Source organism: Podarcis filfolensis (assembly GCF_964270895.1).
Source record: "Podarcis filfolensis genome assembly, chromosome: 1".
NCBI classification, from domain to species: domain Eukaryota; kingdom Metazoa; phylum Chordata; class Lepidosauria; order Squamata; family Lacertidae; genus Podarcis; species Podarcis filfolensis.
In genome coordinates, this window is record NC_139604.1 from 80452038 (window position 1) to 80470421 (window position 18384).

At 44.4% G+C, this 18384-nt stretch overlaps 1 protein-coding gene across 3 annotated transcripts in view; it reads left to right on the plus strand.

Moving 5' to 3' along the window:
* Window positions 1–11688: 11688 nt before the first annotated feature.
* The window catches only part of TRIM44 (tripartite motif containing 44), an 87509-nt gene continuing 80813 nt past the window's right edge, over window positions 11689–18384 (plus strand). For all 3 annotated transcript variants that reach the window (XR_014545320.1, XM_083602798.1, XM_083602799.1), the window contains exon 1: window positions 11689–14371. Coding sequence is in view for 2 of the 3 variants with exons in the window: in XM_083602798.1 (XP_083458924.1) it covers window positions 13973–14371 (399 nt within the window). In the remaining variant the exon portion in view is untranslated. The remainder of the gene's footprint in view (window positions 14372–18384) is intronic.

The following is an 18384-nucleotide window of genomic DNA, read 5'->3' on the forward strand; positions in this document are numbered from 1 at the left end:
AAAGAAAAAAAGCACTGATGGTAGAGCTCCTCAAGTACACATGAGCAGCTTGAACACCCAACACTGCCCCTTTTATGATTCATGGTGACTTTACTGTGAGCCTTTGTGGTGATGAAAGCATTATGCCAACTAATTTATGGGCTGAGGGGGCCACTTAATGTACAGAAAGTTGGCAGAACAGTTGTGTGAAAGTCAAAAGCTGCGAGTGTCAGTTCTCCTTGCTTCTGCGTCAACAGCTTTGTTGTTGTGAGTCTCATTTCTCATAAAGAGCAGCCCCCCCAAACCTGTTAGTTTTATCTCTTTCAGAGAACCCTCTGTAGACCATTTACTACATTATGCATGGTGTTCAATCCCTGTGATAACATACTGCTGTCCATGTGAAGGATTGGTGTCACCTTCACAGACATTTGATCCTTGGCTGGGCCCTCTAAAGTTCACAGGCTGATTGAAAATTCTCCTCAGTTCTTTGAGTGTATCACACAAGCAAATGCTTTGAGGCTCTGAAGGCGGAGAGGGCAGCATTGATTATCTCAACAAAAAGGCTTTCTTGTCATTTGCAAACGGACAGTGATGGCCTCAGACATCTTGGTGCCTGAGGCAATAAAATAAAATAAAATCCAAACGGTGGCCAAAACACAATGTATTAAAACGATTCATGTATTGGTTTGACAAATGTTTGTCAAAAATTGTCGACAATTTGCTCACCTATGACACTATCCCAAAATCTGTCACCACCTCACACTATCCAATAGGTAAGAGTGGGCCTAAAAGCTGACAGCATTCAAGTTTACAAGAAGACATTATGGAGGCACATGTTTTTGATGCTCTGACAGAGAGGTATTACAGTACTAAGTTACATTTCACTAGGTCTGAATGACATTTTCCCATCAATGAAAAATGTCAAAAGGGGGTGTGGAATCATATTTTCCCTTTGTGAATCTTCTACTGATAGGTACTTACGCTTTGTTTCTGACATTTTAGTTTCCATCAAAACGCTGTTAATGATCTTTAAGGGCTTTTTTCAGAGGATCACTTTGCAGAGGAACAAGTGCACAGGTGGTAGTCATTTGCTATGTGAGATGCATATGACTTCCCCCAAGAAAGTGCTTCAGCTTTGAGATTATTGCTTTCCCCCAGAGTTTAAAATCCACAATATAGTCTGAGGGAAAAAATGTATATTTTCTACCAGCTAATGGGATATCTGATTTGGAGTGCTGCTGCGTATTGTGGAGTTGTGCGAATGTAATGTGCACCTGCTGAATATTATGTAGGGCTAGAGATGGGAAAGTGGCTAGAACTGTGCACCATGTGGTCTACTCCACAGCACCTAAGCCAGCTTGCTTCCAGTCTAGTCACACACAAAACACGCAAACATCCATCCATGTGAAAAGAAATCTCCACAAGCAGAAGAACAGATAAAAGTCATTAATGTTTTCCACCTGCATTCCCACATACACATTGCTACATGTGGTGGCAGTGGGATATATTATGGATGAATTGGCCCATATTTATCATAAGACAAGAGTTCATATAGCATATAATGCAAAGTAGTCCCATTAAGAACCATGAGTAATGAAAAACGAGAAGTGTGTTTGTGCGCACGCGTAATTTATCTAAGTGTCAGAGTGTACTGAATATTAACACACTTGCTGAATCAGCCTTGGACAAATTATACAATATGTCTGCCCCAGTTTCTCCATCTGTAAACTGGGTTAATGATATTTATCTAAAGGGTATAACCAGAATTAACTAAGTGATTAAGATGCTGCAGAAAGTCTAAGCATAAGATTACACTGTGTCTTTATTGTCATAAATCTTGGCTATATTGTGTTACTTGCCAGTTCTCATATGTGGAATTTGCTCTTCTCTTTGCAGCTCATGATTATTGCATTACAAGATTAACACAGTGATTCCCAGATGCAAGGCAGATCCCTCTCTGAGGGAGATACAAGACATCTGGAGGTATTTTAATTTTTTTTATTTTTTGGCAAGGGAAAGGATCCTGCAAAAGACAGAACCAGAGACTCTTTCTTCCCTGGGACGGGAGTTTAACACTGCAGCAATGAAAGCTCCTCTGCTGCTCAGGGAGGCTGCAGAAAGGTTTCTATGGAAGTTTTTGGACTTGACAGATCTTCTCCCTTCTCCCTGGCTGGCAACTTTTTTAGGAAGCAGGAATGAACACAGACACAATCTTCCTGTGGCATGTGAAGATGCTATGTGTCAGCTTCCAAAGAGATGGATGCTGGTGGCCTGGCATGCTAGGAAAAAAACCAAACCCACATTTGAAAAACACATCTCAGAACATTCATGAGATTTAGCCAACTTGGGTTGTTGCTGCTTTTTAAAAAGCAACTATCTGAACAGTTCCTAGACCCTAAGTCCTCACAACTAGTACAATTGCTACAACAAGGCCAACAGTGGGCCTTGGCATGAACTCAAAATACCAGCACTGGTCAAAATACCAGGCTCAGAGAAGAAGAAAGTACCTTGGATCTCGAACGCCTTGTGACACGAACGTTTTGGCTCCTGAACACTGCAAACCGAGAAGTGAGTGTTCCAGTTTGTGAATGTTCTTTGGAATCCGAACGTCTGACGCAGCTTCCAATTGGCTGCAGGAGCTTCCTGCAGCCAACCAGAAGCCGTGCCTTGGTTTCCAAGCCAGTAAGAAGAGGAAGACAAGGGACTCCTGTTCTCACATGCTCCACCCCTATACGCCAAGCCTGGGGATGGTATCATTGCTGAGATGCTCTAGCCCCCTAGCACCTGTCTGAGAGGGTCCAGCAGCCTAGATTTAAGAAGCTACCATGATGAAGCAGGAAGGGGTGGAAAGGGCAAATGGCTCATTTCCTGCTGCAGGATGAGGTCTTCAGCCCCCATGACTCGAAACTATGTTATAACCTCTAGAAGAGGGGTGGAGAACCTCAGGCTCGGGGAGGCCTGTCACGGTCCAGTTCACGGGCGATCCAAGTCCCAGCTGGGGACCTCGGGACCTGGGGCAAGATGGTGGGGTGGGAGCAGGATCAGGAGTCCAGAAGCCAGGAGTCAGAAAGCCAAGAGTCTGAGGGTCAGAGAGCTGGGAGTCAAGAAGCCAAGGGTCCGAGGGTCAGGAAGCAAGGAGTCACGAAGTCAAGGGTCTGAGGATCAAGAAGCAAGGAGTCACAAAGTCAGGGGTCCGAGGATCAAGAAGCAAGGAGTCAAAGTGTCAAACACAGCAAGGCAGGGAACGTGTTGCTGTGGCAAAGAGGCGAAGGGGAAAATGCTGACCTTATATCCCTTCCCAGCTCTTGCCACCAGGTGCTGTGAGTTACCAATCAGCATCAACTGTGTGGCCACGCCTTGCCTCTTCAGAACAAACTTAGGAAGGCCCCAGTCCTGCAGAGTCCTATTGGTCACAGGGCCTGGCTCCTGCACACATACCTGACAAGGCCTCTCTGCCTCTCGGGCCTCTCTCCAGGCCAGGCCACTCCCCAGCCTTGCTTCATAAACTCTCAAGTGTTTTTGCCTGGCTGGAATGAGCCCTTGAACTTTGATAACGCCTGCTTGCCTAGATGGAGGATAGAGAGCAGTGTGGGAGCACGTATTTGAAACCAGCCTCATATTGCAAGCTAAAATTTATATACATGGCTCTGCTCACTTTTTTGCCTCTAGCCATGCCCACCACTGGTATGTGGTCCCGAGGAGGTTTCCCAGAAAGGAATGTAACCCTCAGGTTGAAAAAATTCCCCACCCCAGAAGTTCATTGAAAGGAACTGCTAAACTATCTGTAACAAATGTACCATTGACAGACACATACCTGCATTTCAAACCAACAAACCATATTTTTACCATTTTCTAGTGCCGTTTTCACATGGTTTCTTAGATGTGCTTTTGTAGCTGAAGCAAAAATACAGTTGAACAGTATGAGTTTTCTCTCAAAATTATATTGGACTGAGGGTTTCTGAAGAGCAAAAAAATCAAACCTACCTCAGCAGGCTTTCACTGAAATGGGTTCATTTCATTTCAGATTATCGTTTCCCACTGGTTGCATGATTATTGCTTGCTCCTGAATGCTACTGCTAGAAACGGTAGTTTCCCACTGAAGTTAAATGAATTATTAGGGAATGGATGAAAATCTCAGCTTGGGGGATCAAAGGAGGTCAATAATTTGCAGACTTGGGTGGATAGAATTCTTATATTAAAGCCAAGGGGACATAGAGCAAGACTGAACAAATTAACTTCTTACTGCAAAGAATAGCTTTTCCACACCTGAAGTAAACGAAGTCTGAGGGTCACTGCTGAAAGAAGGTCTATAGCAGTGCATTAGCACTTGTTTGTTCATAATTCACTTTTACCTTTAAAAGGAGATAGGCAGATGAAATTGAGGTCAGGATGGCTGGATTTCATTTAACATCAAATGGTTGGGTTCACAAATGTTCTAAAAATTTCACTCATGAAACGGTCCTGCTGTAGATGTAAGGTCATGGATATGAAGTATAGAAAATTCAGGAATTATAGGAGTTTCAAATGTACCTGACAGATTAGAAAGTTTCGCCTTAGTTGAATGTCACAATTTCCCAGCTTACATGTTAAGAGTCTTTAGGCAATGCATGCGACTGAAGAAATGACCTCAAAGTGTTCCAAAGAAACATCGAAAGCAGACCTAAGGTTGTGACCTAATGCAATGAGTTGTTAAATAAGCAGTGGTATGGTTTGCGATACAGAGGAGAGTGCACACTAATTTGGAAGAAGTCCCACTAAGGTCGATGGGGCTTACTTCTGAGTAGACATCTTTGGTTCCACAATAATATTGAGTAGTGTAGTCCCACAACACAAAACAGGAGGATGGGGAGAGCATTCTGCCTGGCAAGCTGCAGTGCATGTGCTGATGGAACAATCTCCTCTATGTTTAATTCCTCCCTTAAGGTGGAGATAACAGATCTCCACTGGGATATCAGGTGGGCATAGTTGATCCAAAGTGGCCTCACAGGCCAAATTCAGAGGTCTGGTGCACCTAATCAAGCACACATGGTCTGTTGTGACTGGGCAAACGGTAGATTGCTGTGTTGTTAGCCAGTTGTTCAATGTCCCACATTAACTGAGCAAGTGCTCAAGGAATTGCCCTAGACTCTTCTGCATTGTATCCTCCTGACCCCCACAAAGCCAATTTAGGGGGAGAGTAGCGGTAGCAGAAGTCCTTGTGTGGGTTTCTGTTTGTGGGGCCAAATGAACCTGCTTGGGGATTTCAGGGGTTCCTTCTTTGATAGGGGTTCTTCAGAAAATGTTCCATATCTGAAAGTTTGAACATCACTGGCCTAAATGGTAAACCCTGAAAAGGAACCTACCATGCCTTTGCTGAGCATCATCACATTTTTACCAATAATTCCTGGAAAGTATATTTTTATTCTCAGATGTTCACATAATGTGCGTTACAACAAGGGGCAGATGCATTAGAAGGCATGTGACAACAATATATAAGAACAATGTTCCATTTATGTGAAATCAACTTGGATAAATAGTAAGGATTTCTAAATATGGATAGATGTCATTGTGTTCTTGTTAGATGATACTGTTTACAATGAAGCAATGTGCAACAATAATTAGAGAAAATGATGATTAAGGAATAGTTTTATCCCAAATGACAACATAGCTTCGGGAGTTGTTAAATGGCTCTGTCCTTATTCTTTTTTGTCTTTGTGACTGTGCATAAAAGGAGCAATACGGACATGTGAATAATTCAGCTTAGCCCACAAATTAACTTATTTAGAATATTCTCAGGTAGCGGGATGGAATATTTAGGAGTTAAATCAAACCCTTTCTCTGGCAGGTTATGTTCATCCACAGACATGGAACATTAGCGACAGCTGTGACTCTTTCATTCATAACATTTCAGAAATTGATTTATTCAACAAGAGGACATTACATTTTGCTGCCATGCACTCTAATAAGATAAGATATCAGTTAATATGGGAACAGCAGGAAATCAGATAAGGTGATCTTCGGGGACTGCCTGCTAAAATGAAACTGGCCATAAACTCTCACGACTTGTATTGCATGAAAAAGTTATCTGCTTTACAGTCTCAATATTAAAAATATGATTCCCCACTCCCTTTCTGGAATTTACTCTTTTCATTACTGTGGCAAGCAATGCAAATAGCTTTGTGATTAATCCCACAAACTGGAAATTGTAGTCATTTTTGAATAAAAAGGATAGCTCATTTAACATACTAAAAGATTCTCTGCAGAAGAGAGTAAGTAAATCTATTTTGTGGAAGCAGGTAAATAGCTTAGTGATGCTATGAGTAAAATTAGCCTACCATTATTTTCAGGGAAAGCATTTAAGTCTATATGCAAAAGCCCAATGAAAATAGTTTCAAAAACAAAAAAACCTGCCACTTCTTCCCCATAATATATCAGTTAAGGGTAATTTTAGGCATAGCTTATTTCATAATTTCCCCAAAGACATTCAAGTATAGAAACTGCATGACTGATTTCTCCAGATTTAGAGTAGGATCATTCCACTGCAGAGAGTCAGGAGGTTGTGGACTCCCCCCTTGGAGGTTTTTATGCAGAGGTTGGACATCCATCTGTCATGGATGCTTTAGCTGAGATTCCTGCATTGCAGAGTGTTGGACTAGATCATCCTTGAGGTCCCTTCCAACTCTATAATTCTATACATTTAGAGCACATTTAAAGCACACACATGCACACATGAATCCTGAAAAGTGCATTTACCCCTCACAGAGCTACAATTCCCAGCACTCTTAGCAAGCTACAGTTCCCTGGATTCTTTGTCAGGCATGTATGCTTAAAATGTATGGTGTGCAATGCATCCTTCTAGCGTCACTATTTTATTCATGCATGCTGCTTTGTTACAGCACAGTCATACCTTGGTTAACAAATGACTTGTAAGTCAAACGTTTTGGCTCCTGAACACTGCAAACCTGGAAGTGAGTGTTTCGGTTTGCAAACGTTCTTTTGGAACCCGAACGTCTGGCATGGCTTCCGAATGGCTGCAGGACCTTCCTGCAGCCAATCGGAAGCTACGCCTTGGTTTCTGAACGTTTTGGAAGTCAAACTGGTTCGACTTCCAAGGTACCATTGTATACAAATCAGTTCTCCTGGCTCCCCACCTCCATTTGCACAGTACATGAAAATGTAAGAGATTCCTGCTGCATTCCAGACCCCTATGTGCTCAGTACACAAAACAGGATTCGTACATCATGATTAAAGTGTTAAGCCAGGACACGGGAGACTTGGATTCGAAATCTCCCCTTAGTCATGAAGCTCCCTGGGTGCCCTTGGACCACTCCCTGACTTTCAGTCCAACCTACATCACAGAATTGTGGTGAAGATAAAATGAGGACCACCTTGAGCTCCTAGAAGAAAAGGTGAGATGCAGGTAAAAAAAAAAATCTAGTACCTGTACCCAGCTCTACTAATTTTTTTTGTCTTACAATTATACATTACATTGTGTGTTGTTTCTTATTCTGAAGCATTAAATCCTAACCGACTGCAGTATGGTCTACAAGAAGAATAAGTAAAAAATAGTAAAATGTATCATGTTCTCTTCCTATTTTCTGTCTTGTGTGATGTGTCTACAGTGTATACTATCATTTGTGTTTTGACCAGTGGCAATAGCATGTGTGTTTGCATACTCCAGACTAGGTGTTTAAATGGATGGTGTCTGGGAAATATCAAAATATGCCTACATGTACAGCCATGTATATTCAAAGGTAGTACAGAGAAAAGTTCAACTCCTACTCTTTGATGCATTATTGGGTTCTTCCCTCCCACTGCCTTCTGTCGCATGAATATATATTTTAAGAAATGTATATTTTTAAAAGTACAGTTAAAAAAACTTAAAATGGCTTATGCACCTCTAACAGTTTCACACAGCATTACAAACCACAGTAAAACCAAGTTTTGTTCTGAGCAGCTTCTAAAATCTAGATCAAGGATTACTAAGGTAGAATACATATAGCAAAATAGCACCCCTGAGGTCTTCTCCCAGTGCTCACAAGGCAAACCATGAGCTATAACCCAAAAACAAACCTTGGCTACAGCTCATGGTTTGCCGATTGACAGAAACCAGAGTCTGGGGTTCAAACCAAGGCTTAGCTCCCAGCATCCTCTACAGGAGGCTGCAAGCTCACACTAAGTCATGGTTTGGATTAGCATTATGTACAAACTGGGCCTGTGTGCAATGGTGAAAGGAACATTAAAAAGAAAGAGAGGTAAAGTTGCAAACCAATTAAAATGGCTCTCGGCTGTGCCATTAGGTTTTGAGGCAGAAATCTAAGTCTAAATGTAGATGGAGCTGCCATGCAAAAACCCAACTCATTTCTCACAAACAACTGCAAATGCACCACATTTGAAAAGACGCTTGTTATTTTAGAACATCATAGCCTTAGGAAAACACAATGGGCCTCCTGCATTTCAGAACACTGTAGCTCCATTGAGCAAATGCTGCAGCAGTTAGTGCCTGTTGCTTCTTCCTTTTTTAGTATTTTCATCTGGCAACCATACCCCGAGAAATCTGTTATCCTCTTTTGTTCACTTCAAAACATGTTATTTCCGGCAATACAGACAACACATTTTAAAACATTTAGGTACCACAAAAACATCTGTCAGCTTAAGAGTTCAAACAGAGGACTCCTCAGGAATGGCAGAGGCCTGCACTAACACCCAAGAGGGGAAGCATCTTGTAAACCTTTTATGAAGGCTCAGTCCCGCAGCGCCTGCAGCGCAGATACGGCTGGGAAGATCTTTCTGTGGAGTGCTAGATAATCATGGCAAGAGGGGAAAGGGTATGAAAATGGCCAGATGGGGTTCTTTTAGGCTTTATTTTACTTGCAGACTGCTTGTCATGATGAACCGTGTTTTCCAAGCTTCCACAGTAGGCAAACAGGGATGAGAGCTGCTGGGCTACAGCAATTTAACATGCAGTCAAGTGGCAACTTAAGTCTGGAGATGCATGGTCCTTCCTTCCCCATCATTGGTCCACTGAGACCAAGTAGTAACCAGTTGTTAGGGTCTGTACCAGGAAAAAGCAGTATCTTTCTGTGTGCACTTCTAGATGCTTAACCTTACTAATGGATGGAAGAAGAGAACAGGCTTATTCCACCATGTTTCTCCAAGAGCTTTTATGATGGACCCTTCACAATTACAGCTTCCTGTCATCTGTCTCTGTGAAGGATGGGGAACCTGTGATTCTATAGATGTTGATGGACTCCAGGCTGCATTAGCCTCAGCTAGCATGGCCAATGGTGAGGGATGATGGGAAATGCAGACCAAGAACATCTGGAGAACTAAAGATTTCTCATCCCTGGTCTACAATCTGCTATCTACTCATACGGAGACTATAGCTTTAAAAAGGCCCAATTCATGTGTTCAACTGAGTTGGTAGATACAACTTACAGAAAAAGGCAGGCTTGTTGAAGCAGGCTTGCCGGTCAAGCACAGTACTTGCATGTGCCAAGAAAGTGGGATTCTCAAGTAGATTCAGGGCAGCAGCAACCAGGGCTCATCAAGATGTAGATGGGATCAGAATAGAGGAACATAGATAATGACACCAATGGAGATGGTTAACACATAGGAACCAATACACATGTATCCAAGAAGTACCTAGGGCAAAGAGCCAGAATATCTGGAAAACAAATGGAAAACAATGGCCAACATAAAGATATCGTACCAGGCAACTTTTGACAAGGTGGACACCAGGGTGTATGAAGAAGCGAGTCTTGAACGTATAAGAAGGGTCAACTGGTAGACAAGTTAGCAGTAAACTAAAGACCACTGTGTGTATACAGTATTATCCAGGTGAGAGCTGGATACCTCAAACCAAAGGCCACCAAGACTAACATGTCTTAGTTAACGGAGATAGTATCAGACCCCCCCTCCCCTCAATAGGACCAATCCATTAGCTACCCTGAGAGCGTAAGGCATAACAGGATGATAGAAGGGAGCTAGGTGACAATGCAGACAATTTTCGGGCTTCAAAGAGCCTTGGTTTATGACCTGCCATCCCTAATATATTCTGGGAGAATGTGTTCATATGATAAGGAAGCTGTCTGTAATAGCCAATGGGTAGAACTGCAAAAGCTATTTTTCACAAGCTATGATAGTAATTGTTGAACTGGCCCTTGAGCTATGGAAGATAAAAGGCAGCAATGTATAAAAGATCAAGATAAATACCCACAAAAAGCTTTTAATAGCCCAATTAAAATCACAATGTTCTTCTTCTAGACCAGATCACTAACTAACTCCTTAACTCACACTCAAAAGGATTGGATGTTTACGGATCATTCCTTGGTCCTTAGAAGGGACATGGGTGGCGCTGTGGGTTAAACCACAGAGCCTAGGACTTGCCGATCAGAAGGTCGGCAGTTTGAATCCCCGCGACGGGGTGAGCTCCCGTTACTCAGTCCCAGCTCCTGCCCACCTAGCAGTTTGAAAGCATGCCAATGCAAGTAGATAAATAGGTACTGCTCTGGCAGGAAGGTAAACGGTGTTTCCGTGCGCTGCTCTGGTTTGCCAGAAGCAGCTTAGTTATGCTGGCCACATGACCCGGAAGCTGTACTCGGCCAATAAAGCGAGATGAGCGCTGCAACCCCAGAGGCGGTCACGACTGGACCTAATGGTCAGGGGTCCCTTTACCTTTACCTTACCTTGGTCCTTAACCCCCAGTCCTCATCTCCAACCAAAATGAAGTCTAATAACATCCAAAAACAAAGTTAAATTTGGGGTTTTTTATTTGCTCACATTTATCTTTTGTAACACACTGCTTCTTCTCTTCATTCTGTTTTCTCCCTCTCATCTAGTTACTAGTGCTTCACCTCTGATGTCTAAACTGTGAGCTCTCTTCCCACCATGTTATACTGTAACACAAGTGGTGGGCAACCTCAGGCCCAGGGACCAAATTCAGCCCTCCAAGCCTCTCTTATCTAGCTTTTGGGACTCTCCCCAGCCATATACTTCTCTCTAAGCCACATGTCTCCTTTGCACCCTCCTTGAATGTTTCTGCCTGGCTGGAACATGTCCTTGAGCTCCAGTAATGCCTCTCACTTGTATGGATGGAGAATAAAAGGGTGTGTGTGTAGAAACTAGCGTACTGCAGAAAGTTAAAATTTACAATTATTGTTCCGCTCACTTTTGCTTCTCCCTCAGCCATCACTGGTGTGCAGATTCATGTAAGGCTAACCAGAAGTGAATGCAACCTTTCAGCTGAGAAAGATTCCCCACTCCTGCTGTAAAGGGAATTGCAACAGTAACAATAACCCCAATGCTGACATTAAGCAGGCAGTCACAACACTTTGCGATGCGACTCCCATTCATGTTTATAACTTAAAGGTAAAGGTAAAGGTACCCCTGCCCGTACGGGCCAGTCTTGACAGACTCTAGGGTTGTGCGCTCATCTCACTCTAGAGGCCGGGAGCCAGCGCTGTCCGCAGACACTTCCGGGTCACGTGGCCAGCGTGATAAGCTGCATCTGGCGAGCCAGCGCAGCACACGGAACGCCGTTTACCTTCCCGCTAGTAAGCAGTCCCTATTTATCTACTCGCACCCGAGGGTGCTTTCGAACTGCTAGGTTGGCAGGCGCTGGGACCGAGCGACGAGAGCGCACCCCGCCGCGGGGATTCGAACTGCTGACCTTTCGATCGGCAAGTCCTAGGCGCTGAGGCTTTAACCCACAGCACCACCCGCGTTTATAACTTACACACTGCTTAATGTACCATTTACCCTTCATTTCCCTCTACAGCTCATGCAGAAACCGTTTTCTTGATCCTTGGACCCACTCTTGGTCTCATCCTCTCAATCTGTTGGAGCCTGTCCTTGCATGCAGGGGACCACCTGATCTCACTGAGGGTTTGAGACTCATCAACTACCCTCACCTGGTTTAGCTGGCCAGTCGAAGCCTTTTCCGAGGGTGTGGCTGCTGTCACATGCTGACAGCTTCTAGGAGCCACAGGTGAAAGCCGAGTGCAGGGTGGGAACCCAAGCTGGACAAACCACTCCAGAAGGAGCATGAGGTACTACCCTCCCCTAACAACCCCCTAGAAGGAGTATATCCCCCCAAAATGCAATGGTTGAAGAGGCACAAACATAGATTTCATAATAAGTGGCAAATCAAACAACTGCCCAAGTATCTTTGGTACTTGTGCATTTCCAGCAGGTGCAATTTTGGCACACCTCTGACTGGCAAATCTGCTTCATGACATATGAGGCACTGTGCAGATGCCAAGTTGTTTTTCCTGAGTTTTGTTTGATTTCCTGATGCTATTGGCTCCGCTGTAACATCAGGGCAAGTCACGCACCAGCAATCGCCATGGGATGTTTTCATGTTCAAGTAATCTGAAGCAGAGCAGAGTTGCTGTAGCAATTTTGCAAACTGTTTGGGCGTTTAATTATGAGCCAAACTAAATTCAGTCAGCGCTGAATCCATTCCTGGCTACCATAAACGGAAATGTTATGATCTCAGATCATATAATGCTGGGTTTGCCATTGAAATTAACTTTCTAGCTATAGAGGGGCTGACCAAAACATGAAGTCATATGACTGCCATCTCAGATGTCAATGGACATACTATCTGCCCAATTGGCAACACAACTTTTCTGCTATAAACTACCTCTTTGAAACACACTTGCTGCTTGAGGCAACAAATCTCCAACCATGTAGACATTTAGAGCCCTTATTGATCAATATATATATATTTAGCCCATGCAAACATACAAAAGTATTATCTATTGCAGCCTTTGCAAATCTGACCGCCTCCAAATGTTTTGGGCCACAACTCCCATCAGCTTCTGCAAGTGCAGCCGGTGATGGGTGTTGTAATCCAGAACACCTGGTTGGCAATGGCTGATCTACTGAGTTCAGTGGGTACAACTCTCTGGTAACTGGGCAATAGGACTTACACACTAGCCCTTACTCTGCTACTTGGAAGTAACTCACTGAACTCAGTGACAGAAGGAGTTGTGGGAATGGCCAGTTAACCCTTTCCTCCACCTTTCCTACCACGGTTCATCTCCTTTGTCCTCTGGAACACAGGCTTGGAAACCGGGCTTTGGGGGCCAGGTGGACAGCCTGATTAGTACTTGCTGCAAACTGAGGCTTAAACAAATCTGCATTAAAAAGAAAAGAAAAAGAAAAACTTCCTTATTGGAATGACAAATCCTAGTTTTCAAAGCACCCTGAAGCCAAGAAAGAGAACCAGCCAATTTGCTTCTTTCCTTTATCTCCTCTTAGTACAATAGTGGGAAAAAGAAAACATTCTCTCGACTTCAAAGAGCTTCTGCTGATTATTGCCAGACCGGTTATTAGGCTGCTTGAGGCTCCGCTCCCAATGAACACGCCTGGCTTTTCAACCGGGTACAGAAACGCGCGCGCATTTCCCTCCTCACCACAAGAGGAAATCTCTTTTTTTCTTTTCTTTTTCTATATAAAAAAAGAGGCCTTAATGAATCCCATATGAGGAAATCCCTTTTCAAACCACCATGGCTTGGCCGCGCTCGCGATGCGCGCCGCGCAGCCCCTCAAGAGCAGAGGAGCAAAAGCATCGCCGCTTTAAGCGACTCAGGAAGTTAAACACGCGCATGCACAAGCACACTCACACGGGCCCTGCGCTCCAGAAGCGAAATTAGCGCGCTTGCTACGGAATAAAGCGGGGGGTGGGGCGGAACCTGTTAACAAACCATAAGATAAAAGGGTGCACTGGGAGGGATTTTGTTTTGGGTGTGTGTGTGTTAGATCTTGGCCCAAAGTTGTTAAGAAACCGGCAGGAAACAAACAAGGACCCGAAAGAAAGGTGGCTTTTGCAAACGAAAGCAAAACAGCAGCGCAGACCTCCAAGTCTCCAAGCCTGGACAGTTGTCGCGGGAGGTGAGCGAGCTCCGCTTTGCAGGCGACGAGGCGGCCCGGGCGTCCTGCTCTTCCCCGCCCACTTGCTCCCTTCTAGCGCCGGCCAGCGAAGGGCCTTTCCTGCCTTCGGCCAGCGATGGCTTCCGAGAGGAGAGCGAGGGGCGAGGAGTGTCTCCAAGATGGCACCTGCGACGTGTGCGAGCCCGACGAGGCGCAGAGGGCCGTGCAGGCCTGCGAGGACTGCGGCTTCTCCTTCTGCGGGCCTCACGCCCAGGAGCACAGCCGCAAGTACGCTGCCCATCGGACGGCTGGCGTGGCTGCTGCGGAGCCGCCGGGCAGTGAGGCCGCGGAGCCGGAGCGGGTCGTCGGAGAAGGGGAGCGCAAGGCGGAGCGCAGGAAGTGCGAGGAGCACGGCGAAGACCTCAGCTTGTACTGCAAGGAGCACGAGAAGATCATCTGCGTGCTGTGCGCCGTCTCGGGCTCCCACCAGCAGCACGAGATCATCACGCTCAACGACGCCTACGAAGCCGTCCGGGTAAGGATCCGGAGCCGGCGCTAGGTGGGCTAGGAGTGCGTGGTGCCCGAAAGCCAGTGGCGCTCCTTTGGTTTGGATGCAGGCAGGCAGCATGGCACCCCGGAAAGCGCACTTGTTAAAGGGCTGTGGGCGGGGACCACTTCGGAAGGCGTGTTCATACGCGCACTGGGAAGTTTGGGTGCTGGAAAGGTTTATCGGGTGTTCGTTCTTCTGGGTAGCAGAATTCACCAGTCCCATCCCTCTGACTGCGTGCCGTGGCTTGTGCACCCTTCCCCTGCCGCTTGGGAGAGTCACGGGAGCTTTGGTCCAGCTGCAGAGGAAGGACGGGGCCAGCGGAAAGGGATGTGGCAGAAGCGGGGGCGGGGCAAGGAAGTCTCTGATGGCCCGTTTCTCCTTTTCAGAAATAGGCTCTAAAAGTGCTTTCCCCAGCCGATCAAGCAGGAAGTGCGTTCAGACTCCTTGTTAGCGACTTTCTGTTTACCACAAGGTTGTTGAATGCATATTTTCTGTGGCACTATGGTCAGAAAGAACTACAGTATCTGAAGAAGTGTGCATGCACACGAAAGCTCATACCAAGAACTAACTTAGTTGGTCTTTAAGGTGCTACTGGAAGGAAAAAATTTTTTTTGTTTTGACTATGGCAGACCAACACGGCTACCTATCTGTAACTACAGTTAATTGGTTCATTACCTTTCGCTCCCTGCAGTAAGCAGACTTTATGATTGCAATGGTTCTCCTCAACAAGACCATTGATGGCAAAATGGGAGCCCTGAGGATCATGTCCTGCAGGGATTGAGTGATTATTTAATTTCTATACCACTTAATATATGAAAAAAAATCTCCAAGCGGTGTACAAAAAACTGAAACAACAATACAGGCCTTGAGTTGAGCACCGTTGAGTTTGATCCTCAGTTATTATAAAGTGGCTCTGAGGAGTTGACCAGAAGTATGTAGTGGTAGAAGTTTGAGGGAATCTCCATGAGTAAGGAATTTGGGTTAACTTTGTTGTAAAGAACCATGCCTATAGAGCCAGGTGGAAGCAGTATACTTCTGCTAAGGTTACCATCCTTCCTGAAAGAGCCTGTCTGCATTTCACATTGCTATGACAGGAAAAATTCAATGGGAGCAGGTCATCCCATAACTGAATTCTATCTCAGGAGAGGTGCACATGTTGATTTCCTGCCCATCAAGCAGCTGAGAAAGGCATGTCAATTTAGAGGGCGGGGAAGGTGGTTTCGGAATTGGCTTTATGCAGCTGTCACCACTGGAAATCTGGATTAAAATGTATCCCTTGCTGTTGCTTTCCCTGTGTTTGGAACTTGCTTGCTGCCTGACAACCATGTATGTTGCTACTGCAATCCCTGCCCCTTGTTTTTGCCAAATACATTTGGTATTTGGGAATAAGAGCATAAGAGCCCTGCGGTACGTTTATCCTAGTGTCCCATTTCCTGCAGTGATTATCCTGTTGCCTTCAAACAGGGCGTGAAGGCAGTAGTTCTCACTAGCTGTTGTTATCTTGGCATCTGCTAAGTGTACACCACCATAGGAACCTTGTGCACATGTGCTATGTGCTCATATGCAGATCCCTCCTATGAGCAGGGAAACAAATCAAGAAGCTGGACTTAACCATCGCTTCCTTTTACATGCAAACTGGGAACTGTAGTCAATGGTTTCTAAACAGCAGGATTATAAGCCAATTTTAACACATCACTTCCTTATCCTGGCTTGTTGGCAACATCTGACCTATTCTTTACTGAATAGAAACGGCTTGCTATTGACTGTGTAGTACATGGGTAGGCAAACTAAGGCCCGGGGGCCAGATCCGGCCCAATCGCCTTCTAAATCCGGCCCACGGATAGTCCAGGAATCAGCGTGTTTTTACATGAGAAGAATGTGTCCTTTTATTTAAAATGCATCTCTGGGTTATTTGTGGGGCATAGGAATTAATTCATCCCCCCCCCCCAAATATAGTCCAGCCCGCCACAAGGTCTGAGGGACAGTGGACTTGGCCCCCTGCTGAAACAGTTTGCTGACCCTGGTGTAGTATGTAGCTTTCAGGGGCTACCCATTCTCTTGCTGAATGTGTCTATTTCCTCTTGTGCAGGCAGGAAACAGAGTCTGAGAGGCCAACATTGCCATAGTCTGCTGTTACAGAATATTCCATGCAAACCAAAGAACAGCTGATATGTCTAATTTTAGGCTTTCTCTCAAACATAAGCAGTTTGTTTTTGGGCGATCCCTAGAAAAAAGTAGCTGTTCACAGAACTGTAGGAGGTGTTTCAATGATGGTGTTAACTTTTCCAGCTGCCAAAATAGATTTGGGGGAGGAGGAGGTATTCTGCAGGCTTGCAACTTCCAGTGAGAAACAGACTCCTCTTGTTCTTTGTATGCTTTTAAAAGGACTCAGTGCATATAGATGGGGGTGGGGGATGTGGGACTTATTTTAACTTCCAGCATATTTACTGTGTGCCCACAGAATACTGTGCCTTACAGTTCATTTTTTAAAACAACAGCAACAACTTTTGTTTACTTCTGGATGAAATGTTTCATTTCCCTCAAGATATTCAGGAAGACTGTGGAAAAAGTGGGCATCTAGAGGATTGGTCGGACTGATACTTGTATAACACACAAAACTGATGAACAAGTTTTAAGAAGTATTGACAGTTTGGTGTGTAAGGAAGGTTTCCTGTGATCATTCTTTCAAGGCTTTGCAGCTTTGGCCATTTCTTCTCCTTTTCCTTATGTGGAAACTGAAGGGGAAAGTAATATGCAAACCATTCCTCAGCACCCTTTGTGGCTGATAAATAAGAGGAGGACTTTGTAGTTGACCATGTGGGCAATTGCATTGCACTTCTCACTGTCATGCTGCAAGTAACAATTTGTGTATTGGCAGTGGCCCTGTTTGTACACATAAGAGTAAGCCACAGTTCCACACAAACTATGGGTTACCACAAACAAATTTTCTTCTGTTTGCTTGAAGAGGAGCAAGCCATGAGTGCTGGCTTGCTTGTAATGCAAAGTTAGTTTGGCTGTTTGTTTTCCACCTCATTCATGGTTACACCAGTGATCTATGGCTTAGGCCACTGATACAATTCGATGATGTTATATGAAAATAGGCTACTGTGTGTAGTAAGTGGATTTCAATGTGACAAGGCATGCATTGGAAATTTGCACAAGAAATGCCCTTTTGCTTCTGTATAAATTGGCTCCTGGAGAGACACTTTGTGCATAAATTGGAAAGAAGTGGTGGAATGAAATGTACTTATCATTGTATGTAGGGAGATTATGATGATGATGATTTTTAATTCATCAGTGGGTTGGTAAGACATATCCTTTTATGTAGTAAACTATCAAGAAGAATTTTTCTGTGTTTCAACTCAGTTCTCTGCGCTGTATTGATTTCTATTTGGGAGTTATTTTACACATAGGAACATTTTTTTAAAAATTGTGATTCTCTACCTGTAGTCTGAAGTGTCACAGCTCATTCCACCATCTTATTTCTGTTCTGCTGCCTCTTATGAGGTGCTTATCATGCAGCATTTAGAAGATATGGGCTACCTTCCACAAGTATGCAAATCAGAGTATCATGTCTGAGTGCTGTATGCAACAAGTTGTGATGTTCAGACAATAATAAACTGGAAGCGGAACATTAGTTCCACAAGGCTAGCTGGGGACAAGTTTGCATGTTATTTAGACAAGAGATTCTCATATTTGCAGACACATGGAAAACCTACTGACATACAACTCTGCCTAATCTGGATATATATGTTGTATGCTTACATGGTAATGTGACATTGCCATAGTCCTCACTCTTAGTATAGCTCAATATTGAATTTCCCTCCTGATTATGCAAGCAGTTTTAATGTTAAGCGAATAAAGGGTTGGATAAGGTAGAAAAGAATCATAGAATTGGAAGGGACCACAAGAGGCATCTAGTCCAACTCCCTGAAATGCAGTAATCTTTTCCCCAACAAAGGGATCAAACGCACAATTTTGAGATTAAGAGTCTAATG